This window comes from Protopterus annectens, chromosome 3.part1, assembly GCF_019279795.1.
Source record: "Protopterus annectens isolate FY-2018-M chromosome 3.part1, PAN1.0, whole genome shotgun sequence".
In the NCBI taxonomy this organism is placed as follows: Eukaryota; Metazoa; Chordata; order Ceratodontiformes; family Protopteridae; genus Protopterus; species Protopterus annectens.
In genome coordinates, this window is record NC_056732.1 from 1100596712 (window position 1) to 1100608823 (window position 12112).

The 12112-nt window shown below is 40.0% G+C and overlaps 1 protein-coding gene across 1 annotated transcript in view; it reads right to left on the minus strand.

The window, feature by feature from the left end:
• Positions 1-12112, minus strand: part of LOC122797753 (trafficking protein particle complex subunit 9-like) — a 3992710-nt gene that overhangs the window by 2821948 nt on the left and 1158650 nt on the right. Inside the window, exon 14 of the mRNA XM_044066278.1 lies at positions 10099-10231. Coding sequence (XP_043922213.1) covers positions 10099-10231 — 133 coding nt within the window. The remainder of the gene's footprint in view (positions 1-10098; positions 10232-12112) is intronic.

The window sequence follows — 12112 nt, forward strand, 5'->3', positions numbered from 1 at the left end:
AAGTAGAAGGGGCGATGTAGCACAGGCACTCATAGATTTAAAACTGTTCGTGCGTAAATTGAATTGTAAAGCATGGTTTAATGGTGAATTAATGTGAGAACAGGTATTTTTAAGAAAGCCAAGCATTTTTAACCCCCCCCGACCAACAATTGTATTGCAGTTTATGACAAGGTATGTGAAATGGAAATTAGAAAAGTTTTGGGGCATGAAAAAGTGAATGCTGAATACAATTTAACTAAGCAAGAAAATGTTTTATTGACTGATATTGTGGATGATAAAATGATTAGGGTTATGAAGCCCGATAAGGGCAATGGTTTGGCTATAATGGATGCGACTGATTATTCTAACGCTATGAACATGCTTTTAATGGATGGCACATATGAAGAAAGCTCATTAAATAAAGTAAATATTATGAATAGGAATATTGATTTGGCTTTGGAGAATATGGTGCTTGAAGGGCAAATCAATGAAAATGAATATAAGTATTTAAAAAATGAGTATCCCACAGTCCCAAAAATATTTGGTATACCAAAACTGCACAAAGGCCTAAATAATCCAGCATTTAGGCCTATAGTCGATGGAAAAAGGGCAAAAACTTGTTTTGTGAGCAAGTTTTTGGACCCAAAGTTCAGAAAAGGTTTGGGTATATATGAATATATATGTAGGGATTCTTGGCATTTTTTGGAGAAAATGAATGAAGTAAGGGTAGGTAATATGATATGATATTGGTGACCATTGATGTTTGCAATTTATTTTCCGTAATTCCACAAGAAATAGGGCTCAACTGGTTGGAAATGCAATTACCAAAGACGGGCTTGTATGAGCAGGATGAGATTAACAAACTGTCAGCACTTATGGAGATGGTGTTGTGTAATAATTATATTTTCTTTGAGGGCCAGTACTATAAGCAGGCAACCGGGGTAGCCATGGGGGCAGCCTGCGCCACAATTTTCGCCAACTATGTGATGGCGTATTGGGAGCAGGAATATATATTCAAGAGTCCCTTTGCTGAATTTATCAAGGTTTTTACCCGTTTTTTTGATGATATATTCTTAATTTGGGATGGACCCTTGGAGGGTTTAATTGAGTTTTTTCAGTATATTAATACAACAACCCATATTTTGAGATTCACATATACTTATAGTAGAGAGAGTATCACATACTTGGATGTGAATTTGTAGGTAGACTGTGTGGACAAAAAGCTTAGTTCGGAAATTTACCGGAAACCAACCTTTCCTAATGCTTATTTAGATTTTTCAAGCTGGCATCCCTTATCCCAAAAAATTCTATTATTAAGGGACAAATGGTGAGGGCCACCCGCATGGTAAGTGAAGATGTAACATTTGAAGGTGAAGTGGAGTTTATTGCCCAATTATTTGAGAAGAGAGGGTACCCCACTAATATGATACAAAAGATAGCCAGGGAAGTGAAGACTAAAATGTTTTGTGGGGTATATAAGCCTATTTTAAAAGGAGGTAGAATTGGTGTAGTTCTTGGCTCAGGTGAACCCATATCAGATGGAAATATAAAGGTTAATGGACCACTTAGTTTTATTACAACATTTAACCTGGATGGGGAGGAAATAGTGGAAATTATCAGACAAAATTGGGGAATTTTGGCTTGTGATGACCGTCTTACTGGTAAAATTGGTATGAAACCTGGAGTAGTCTTTAGGAAAGACAGAACATTCAAGAATATGTTGGAATCAAATAGTAATAATAAAAAGTTGGTTTGGCCCCCCTTTCGGACTAATGGAAATTATAAATGTGGAATGGGTACATGTTGTAAAAACTTATTGGAAACCAAGGACACCTTTGAGTTGAACAATAGGACATTATATATTACTGGCCGTTTTAATTGTAATAGCATGAATATGTTTTATTTGGCCAAGTGCCAAATGTGTTCCGCATTCAATGTTGTAAGACCTGAAGGAAAGTTAAGGATAGGATGAGGAAACATTTTTTAGATATAAGAAATCGGAAAAATACAAATGCTTTAAGCATACATATACAAGAATTTTCAAATTCTTAGTCAACAAATGTAAAATAAAATAAATAAATAAACTTAGTGTTCCAGCAAATTGTCAAGGATAGTCAAGGGGTAATTTTGGATGTGTATTTGGCTTTATGTGAACTGAGGTGGCAATTGAGACCCAATGCCACCCAGTTCCCAGGTATTAATGAGACTATTAATATAATGTTTATGTTGAAGTTAAAAAATATTTTAGGTTAAACTATGTACAACATTTTTTACATATTTTGACATTTAAAGCCATAGTAGAATGTACTATAACACATTGGTTTTAGTTTTTAGAATCATGGTTTAGGATTTTTTTTATGAAAATGCTGTTTTATAACTTCCTAGACTTAATGTTACAAAATTAATATGTATATAAATATTTGTATAAGCAATTTATATAATTATTACTATACAAATATTTTTTCTATCAAAAGTATAAGGATATACATTTATTACAATTTAGTATTCGAGTGAGCCATTAATGCTGGTTTTCAGTCCCCTGGAATGAAAAATTTTATCTTATTTTATTCATATTATTTACTTTATTTCATTTCATTTGAATTTGTTGAATGTGTTTATGAGTGGATTGCTTTAAGTATTATGTTTATTATGTTGATTGTTTAATTGAAATGGGTGGGGTGGCTGCTCATGGGTATTTAACAGCATGCTGTTTGGTCATTTAAATGTTCTAAGGAAGACTCAATTGTGGGAAGAAAGTGCTCAATTTATTTTTTGTGAAGAAAAAAAAGTGTCTGGATACCTACAGTGGCTGTGGAATAGGATTTTTGTATCACCATTTTTAGACATGCGCAGTAAGCTAATGCCACCTCCACCCCACAAAATGCAGTACATCTACATTGTCATCTCTATCATTACAACAAACTGATAAAGAATTAGAGATGTATTGACTGACCAGTGGGTAACAAAAAAAAACTGAGCTTCCCAGATGTCTGCAGGAAGACGGAACAGAATTCTCTGTTGACAGACCTTGCTTAATCTCACATGAGGAATCTGCCTTCTGCATCTGCTGTGTACTAGAAACAGTTATTTTGAGGCCCAGCGTATAAAAAGGGTTAGGGAAGTTGTCTTTTGTTTGGTATTGTATACCATCCAGATACACCACATATCTTTTCCAGCATCTTTTAAGATCCACGCGTACAGATATTTTGCCCAAATAACTGAATATGTACCTCTCAGCCTCTGGTATTAAAATTCATAGCACTAATCTTTAAAAATTAAAGTAAAAGCCCAGAATAAGGAGGGCATTCTTATTTCTCAGAAAAGAAGTCTTCAGATATTACAGCACATACACACTTAGTGATAAAGAATCTTTGTACACAATGAATGCATACATGCATAAGCAGGCCTATATTTCTGAAAAAAAAAAATCTAAACTTAGAAACAACCAGGATAAATTTCAGGTTCATAGGTGTGTACTAGGCTAATGGCCCAGGGGCCTTTACAAGCCTAGCCATAGGATTACCCTGGCATCTTGCCACCCGACCTTAGTTCCCAGTGCCTCTGTCAAGTAGAGCCACTGGAGTTATCCTCGGGGTGAATTTTCTATTTCCCATCCACTCATCAAGATTTCTCTTGAAGAGGGTCAGCGAGGTGCTCTGCTTGACATGTATGGGAAGTTATTCCATAGAATGGGCAGTCTCTGGGTTATGAACCTATCCCTCCAGTACATTCTGTTGATTGTGGTAATGAGGTTGAGGTCTCTGAAGCGTGTGGTGCGGAGGGATTGGGATTTCTTAATAGAGCTGGGTCAGACATGGCTTTGTAAGTCCAGCAGAGATCGTCTCTAAGTAGGCGATAAGAGAAAGAGAATAGTTGGAGTTTGAGTCTGCCCATATAGGACAAGTGTTTAAGGCCTAGGATCCTCTTTGTGAGGTACTTTTGCGGCCTCTCCAGTTGTTGCAGGTGTCTAGTGAGGTACATGCCCAATGGGCCTTTGTACTCGATGATTGGCCTAATGAATAAGAGTAGAGAGACACAATGACCTCTTTATTCCTGGATGCAAAACCCTTAGTAATGAGATGTGCCTCACAAAAGGACTTTCTGACCACAGTGGCAATGTGGTGATCAAAAGAGAGGTTGCTGTCAACTTGTGTTCCCAGATCTCTTACAACGCCTTCTGTATTTAGTGGACTACTATCAGTGGGATAATTCATGGGAACTGGGTTTTTCCCAAAGGGGATGACAACACATTTTTTGGCATTGAGCTTAAGGCCATGGTTCTGACACCAGTCGTTGGTCTTAGTGAGGCCATTCTGTAGGATGTCAAAATCACTTGGGGAGTTAAAATAGCTCCCAACTTGCAGTTGTCTGCAAACTTTGTCAGCCAGAGTCCCTTCGTGTTGGCCTGGACTTCAGAGAAGTAGATACCAAACAGGAGAGGACCAGGACCGAACCCTGTGGGACTCCACTCATGACTAGTCGGCAGTCTCACTTGGAGTCAGGTACTTTCACACTGTGGGTTCTGTGAGCCAGTTTGCAACCCACCTAGTGATACAGGGGTTGATGCCTAGCTTAGTGAGTTTTTCTACAATTCCTGAGTGAGGAATGGTATCAAAGGCCTTGGCCAGATCAAGTAGGCTGTATGAACCACCTTGCCTTCATCCACAGCTCTGGTGACTGACTCATAGTAGACCAAGTTGAACAGGCATGATCTACCCTTCACAAAACCAAACTGTATGGGATCCAGAGTTTGGAGATTCCCTGTATCCTTGTTTATTAGGTCCATGATGATGCGTTCCATAGCTTTGCATATCAAACTCACCAGGGTCTGTAGTCACTCCTCCTTTGTGGAGAGGGATGACTGTAGCAGTGCGCCATTCGGCAGGGACAGAGCTTGAGGCAAGGCTGTGATTGAACAGGGTGAGGTGCCAGTTCACTCTGTAGTTCATGTAGAACACAGCCAGGGATATTGTCAGGTCCCATAGAAACTGTATTCTTGGCCTTGGACAGTGCTGTTTTAACCTGGGCAGCAGTAATACTGGGTGACTGGCAATCTACTGGTATTGTGATTGGTCGTTGTGGGGGAGAGAGGGGTAAAGTTGGCACTGGATCTGTCGGCCAGAATATTGGCAATATCTGTTGGCTCAGTATAGGAAGTACCATTGTGCAGTAGCTCAAAGCAAATCTGGGTACTGCAGTTGAGATTCTTTACGTAACTATAGAAGGCCTTTTGGTTGTCTTTACTATCTGCTGCAATTCTGTTTTCATAGCTAGCTTTAGAGGATTTGGTGAGGGATCTCAACTTTTTATTGAGGCTGATAAAGGAGTTTTTCCAGTCTTGGGATGCCACCTTATTCCACATCAGTTTTCTCCTTCTGTTGTGGAGTTTGTTTATGGCAGGGGACCACCAGATTAGCTTCCTTTTTTTGGAGGAGAGCATCTTGGTTTTATTGGGTATGGTGAGATCCATGCATTTGTGTACGTGTTTGCACAGTGCACTGGTGTACGATTCGGCAGTCGTGCAACTATTCTCTATTTGCATGGGTACCATGAAGTTAGTCACCTCTGTTTTTAGGAGTCCAAAGTTAGCTTTGGAGAAGTTTTTCACTGTGATTACCTTTGCGGGGGGGGGGGGGGGGTGAGGGATGTGGATTTCCAAGGTGATTAGTTTGTGGTCAGATCTAACCAAGGAGGAGCTGACTACTGGTGTAGAGCAACGGTCGCCCATATTAGTAATGACCAGGACAAGGATGTTGTTACCTCTAGTGGGGGTACGAATGAGCTGGTCCAGAGCACTGGAATTAATGAACTCCAGGAAATGCTGGGCAAGTGTATTGGTACACGAGTAGTTTTCCCAGTTAATGGAGGGGTAGTTGAAATTTCCTAATATGACAGTGTTAGGTTGGAACCTAATATTCTCCAGGGTGCTTAGGAACGTGGAGTGTGAGTCTTGGGACATGGTTGGGGACCTATAGCAGGCTAGAACCTGAATCTCGGTCTTACCCAATGTTAGCTGCACCTGAAGCATTCTCTGATGCATTATGTTGGGCTACCAGTCTGGAGGTGTGCGCATCCTTTATGAATATGTAAACACCACCTCCTTTGGAGCTTTGGTCCAAATTCTAGGGCTGAAAGGTGTGGAAAGAGTTACAGCCTGGTAGTGTAGGGGTGCTTTCTGCTGCCTTGAACCAGGTCTCTGTTACAGCACAAATGTCGATGTTCTCCATTTTAAGGAGTGCTTCGAGCAAGTGCATTTTGAGATTTAGACTTCTAGCGTTGAGCAGCATGACCTCAGACTGCATTTGTTTGTATTTGTTATGATGGTAATTTGGTCTTTGGAACACTGCCTAAAAAAGGCACTATAGGGGTGGCAAGAGCCTTGGCCAGTATCCAGAAGCCCAGGAGTGACAGATGCAGGCCATCTCTGGCAAAGCATCGAGGTCTGTCAATCATGTCATCCCAGGCAGACAGATACTGGATCCCCTTAGAATGACACCAGAAACTTAGCCAATTGTTGAAATCAATCATTTTCTGCTTGTACTGTGGTATCATTCTGGGTGATGGTAGGATGTTGCTCAGGGCTAGGGCCATAGCCGCCTAGGCTACATAATCTGAGAGCTCCTCAATGTCTCTTTTCATGTAGTCCAGGGAGGTACGTCTCAGGTCATTCACACTGACATGTACAATGACTGACTCATATTTGTACCTGTTGTTGAGGGACCTGAGTGCTTGCGTTATGTGGCAGATCTTGGCACCTGACAGGCAGCTGACTGTTATTTTCTCCTTATTCAACCTAGTGAGTGGGACATCAGTGTGCCTCACTATCAAGTCACCTAGGACTAGTGCATTGTGCATGCTGTTTTGCCCTAGGGGCTTTGGTTGAGTGGCACACTGTTTAGCAGATTTGTGTGTCTCGTGATTAGTGTTGTGTTGTGGTGGTCGACTGCGTTTCTGCCTTGGAGGTCTCTGCTGTTTGGGTATATTTTTACTGAGAGCCTCCACAAACGTGGGTATGTGGTTTGTGTTTTTATGTGAAGGCAGTGCTGGTGTGTGTTCTGGAGGGCTGTGTATTCCATGTGGTGTGGTGCAAGTGTTGACCTTCTCCTCTTGATCAGCTACTCCAGTCTTGGCTTGAGAGTGCGTGGCTTCCAATTTGGATATACACGTAAATCTCTCGCAAGTCTGGGTGTTAGGAAGTAAGAGGGTGGGCAAAAATCATTGTGTTGTGCCTAAGCCATATGAGTTTACAGATTGATTTATTTGCTTATTAGCATTTGTTTACCGGGATTGTCACTCAGCCAAGCAGAGCCCATTTTCAGTGGAGGCTCGGGGAGAAAAGCTCCATGAGTGAAATTAGTACAAAACAATTACAATACAATAAAGTAGATTCTAAGTAGTACATTTAGCTAAGCAAATGTGTGCAGGATATACTTCATTGTAGATATTGCATACAACAAAAATGGAATAGATTACATAATAAAAAATTGAAAAATTGCATAATAGTGAGGAATTACATTATGAGAGAAAATAACCAGTAACAGTGCAGAGAAAATAGGTGTACGAGGGTAAGGAGTAAAACGAATAGCCAGAGTAGAGTAAATCTGAAAGAGAAGGGACAAAAGAGGGGCGGCAGTATAAATTAAATAGGGGGAAGTTAGAGGAGAAGGGTACACTAGTAATGGGTTGGGGAATAAGTGATAGGTGAGAAGTGAGGAAAATAAAAATTAGGTTATGGGTGGAAGAAGCTGTATACAGTTACAGTTCCATGTAGAGTGAAGGTGAGTATGAAGGGCAAGCTTAAAGGTAGCAGTGTTTTGAGTAGTGTGGATGCTTAGGGAGAGACTGTTCCAGGTTTTAGCAATATTCCAGGAGTATAGGAGTTGGCCAGGTGGTAGCTTAGGTTTGTGGACTTGGAATTGGTGATGGTTTTCTGATCTCAGTAGCCTGTTGGGGTTATACTGAGAGAATACAGAAGTTAATGCAGGGCAAGCCTGAGGTTTAGTCAGCATTTTGTGTGCAATAGTTAGCTGAAGATAGGCGAGATGCTGGGGAAGTTCAAGCCAGTTAAGCATCTCAAATGGAATGCAGTGGTGTGTGAAAAGACAAGTGTTTGTTGCAAATCTGGCAATTTTATCGTAGCATATTTCTAGCTTATTTTTTAGTGAATACTGAAGGTTGATTACTAATGGAGCACCGTAAAGAAGTAAAGTTAGAAGGAAGGTGGAGGCGAGAATGTGTCTAGTCGGGGGAGACAGGAACAGCTTGTGTCAGTCGAGAAGGGCTATTTCTTTTTGTGTGTTTGCTTTACTGATGCAATTTTGAAGGTGTAAGTCAAATTTTAGATTTTAGTCAACTATGACCCCCAGTAAGTTTGCATGACAGACTAATTCAATTTTTGTGTGGTTCAAGGAGAATATGTTTGGAGGAGGTTTGCTGATTGGGGTTTGTTTCTTTGGGGTTAATATTATGAACTTGGTTTTACTGGGGTTCAAAGACAAGTGGTTATTGTGTAGCCAAGTTTCAATGGCAGTGAAAGCTGCTTGGGTAATGTGTTGCAGTTGTGTAGAATTCTCAGCAGAGCAGACAATAGTGAAGTCATCTGCGTACTGCACAAGAGACCCTTGCTGGAAGGAGTGAAGGCTGTAGATAAAATTATTACACAGTAGAGGTCCTAATATAGATCCTTGGGGGACTCCTGTGGGGTTGTGTACATAAGGTGAGATGGACAGATTCCATTTTACGACTTGTTGTCTGTTGGATAAGTAGCTTTTAAACCAGTTCAGAGATGGAGTAGATAGACCGATGTTGGAAAGTTGGGAAAGAAGGAGAAAGTGGGATATAGTACTGAAGGCCTTGGATAGATCCAGAAATAGAGTAGAGACAACTTTACCAGAGTCATGGACTTTGTTAACAGTATCCATCAAGGATACTAGGGCAGTTGAGGCACTGTGGTCAGGTCGGAAAGTGTGTTGGGTCTCAGAAAGGATGTAATATTTGAGGAGGAAGTCTAGGAGCTTAATGTGCACACATTTTTCAAGGAGTTTAGAGTTGGGGACAGTATAGCTATAGGTCAGAAGTTAGAGATATCGAGTTATCCCCTTTGTGTAGGGGAAGTATATATGCTTTCTTCCAAATGTTAGGAACATGGGATTCTTGGATGGATCTATTAATGATTATGCCAATGGGATAGGCAATACTTTCAGCAGCAATGTTTAGATGCTCTGTAGGCAGGCCGTCTGCTGCACTGGCACTAGGTTTAAGTTTTAGAAGAATTTTTTTTTACTGTTGCTGTAGAGACAGTGTTGAGTGTGAACTCAGGGCAGAAGGTGGTGAGGATAAAATTAGATTGTGAGCTAAGGGGAGGGCTAGTTTATTGTTGTGGGATTGGTTTGATCTGGTGTGTTTGCAGTGGGGACTGGAGTCAGTGGGGGGTATGCTGAAGGGGTATGGATTGGCCAAATGTGTTTGATGTAGGGCTATGTTTGGAGAGACTGGCAGTAATGTTTGCTATGGTGTCTATGAAGTGTTAAAGAGAGTTGCCATTTGATCCTGAGATTTGTCAGGGTAAGGACAGGGGTTACATTTTGTGCCTGGGCTCAAGAGGTTACTGATACATGTCCAGAATTACTGAACACCTGGAAAGGAAAACTTGAATAAATGTTAACCATTGCAAGGGCCGGTGTCTTCTATGTCATTACAGAAGCAAAATTAGTGCAAACCTATGGCAATTCTGAAAAAAATATTTACAAGGTTGCAGGGTCTTGGTTGCTTAGAGCCAACAGGTTATTTAACAGGAAGGGAAATGGACAGACTGCATAAGGTCAAGTCATCCTTTTCTGTCATCAAAGTTTTCATTTGCCATGTTCCTCAGCTCTTCCAGTTTACTTTAAACAAAAGCAAAAATCAAAAAGTAAAGTGCTTGTGATCTGGATGGTGAACAGCATTAATTTGTTACACTATAGTATTCTGAAGAAAGAAAAATAAATATTTTTCACTTAAGTCAGAAACAAAAATCATGCGGCACAGAACAAAACACTTAATTCAGGAATGCAACATTTTTCTTTAACAAGTTTTTCCAAAGAGTAGCTATAGTAAAATTCCTTCTGTAATAGCACTTACCGTGGCAAAGATGAGGTAAGTTGCAGCCTGGGAAGTGCTGGAATCACCTCCACAGTACAGCCGTTGGTCTTTAAACCTGGAAGGTTTTCTAAAAGGCAGTCACTTGATACCCCAAACACAGATGTATGATAACCTGTTAAAATAGTAGTAATTAATGAAGCACAGCAATGCACTTTTATATATATTCTGGATTACAGTAAGCACTTATGGTTAATTAAGAATGGCAAATGCCATCAGGGACATTAAAACTTAAGACAATAAAATGCTCAGAAATTCCGGATGGGAATGGGAATATGGTGGGAAAACTGACAAAAGTAATCTAGCAATGCAAAGAATGCCTGTCATTGATATGCCCTGTATGCATTAATCTTTTAACATTTGTGTCTATATTATGCAAAACCATTTTCAGCTATTAAGAGAAAAAATAACATTCACTTTCATGTGCTATAATGACAACACAAGAAAATAAAATTACTCATTACTGTAATTATATTTTAGGTCACATCTGCTACACATGCTAACTACCTGGTACAAGATGAGTTTGGAAGAGATTGCACTAGTCTTGAAACATTCTGGGATGTTCCAAGTTTTTTTTTGACCATCTCCTCCAGACACATGAACACAAAATGTAAAGGGGCACATGCAGAGGGTCTGATAAAGTGAACCTTATTTAATTGTCTCTAATAAGCCATTATTAGCAAACTAAATGAGACTTCTCCTTCCTTTCTAGCCCATGCAAGAACTGAAGCAGAAGCCAAAGTCAACAAATATGTATTCCAAAGCTGAGAACAATCCAATGCATGCAGGACGGATTAAACAGTGTTGGCATATGAAGCTGAAATGTACCTCAAAACTAACTTCTATGGTAATCTCCTAGGTGAACCTTTATAGGTTTCATATCCTAAAACATAATGCCAGAACGTGGTAACCAGCTTTTAGTGTTCCAGCAGAAGTTTGAGACTTGATACTGCAAGTCCTATTACTTCAAAAATGTGATCTGTATGAAAAAAAAGAAAAAAAAAATCAGCTAACAAACTTATTACGATATATATATGGAGCGTTTTTACAGTTTTGGGTGCCACACCCTTCAGAGCTTTCCTGCCAAAAGAGAGAGGGGAAGCAAAGTCCTGAAAGGACAGTGCTAGGCACAACAAAAAACAACCAACCACTCCATGGCATAAACACACCAAAAAATAATGGGGGTGGAGGGAGAGAGCAACTACTGCAGCAGTGATCATTCAAACATTTACTGCTATGGTAAGTTTATTTACACAACTGTTCTATGTTCATCATACAGATCACTGCTGCAATACCCTTAGCTAAATGTCTATATTATCCTAGCTTACTACATTTTGGAGATGAAAGGAGAAGAGTCCACGTGACCCTGGAGAATTGCCACTGCAAAGCCTGATCTAGACCTAGAGAAGGAATCAAGCTGATAGTGCTTTGGCTTTGTAAAGGTATGTACAGGGAACCAGGTAGCAGCTTTGAGAATGCTTCTGGAATCCACCCCTTTAAAAGAAGCTGTAGATGTAGTCCCCTGACCCTGCCTGGCAAAATTTTGTTGTGGTGAGCATAAAAAAGGCAATAGCCTTCGACAACCATTTGGAAATAGTCTGCATTTGACACAGGTTGTCCCTTTTTACTTTCAAAAGCGTCAGATATGAAGATCTGAAAGATTTAGTGTTAAGCTAGTACCTGAATTGTCAACAGAAATCCAAAGTATGAAGTATCCTTTCTACCGCATTTTTAATATCAGAAAAGAAACTCGGGGAAGTGATAGTTTAGCTTAAAGATATTGGATATCACTTTAGGAATAAGAGAGAGATAGGTTCTCAACAAAACCCTAGCTCTATGGAAAATGAGATCTGATTGACTCACCTTAAGAGCTTGCTACTCAGATAATCTTCTAGCAGAGGACTTGAGGCACTTAATTGTTTTCCGTGTTAAGTACCTCAAGTTAGCCTGATTAGCTGATTCAAATGGAGCAAGTGTTAGCTTCTCAGACAAAATT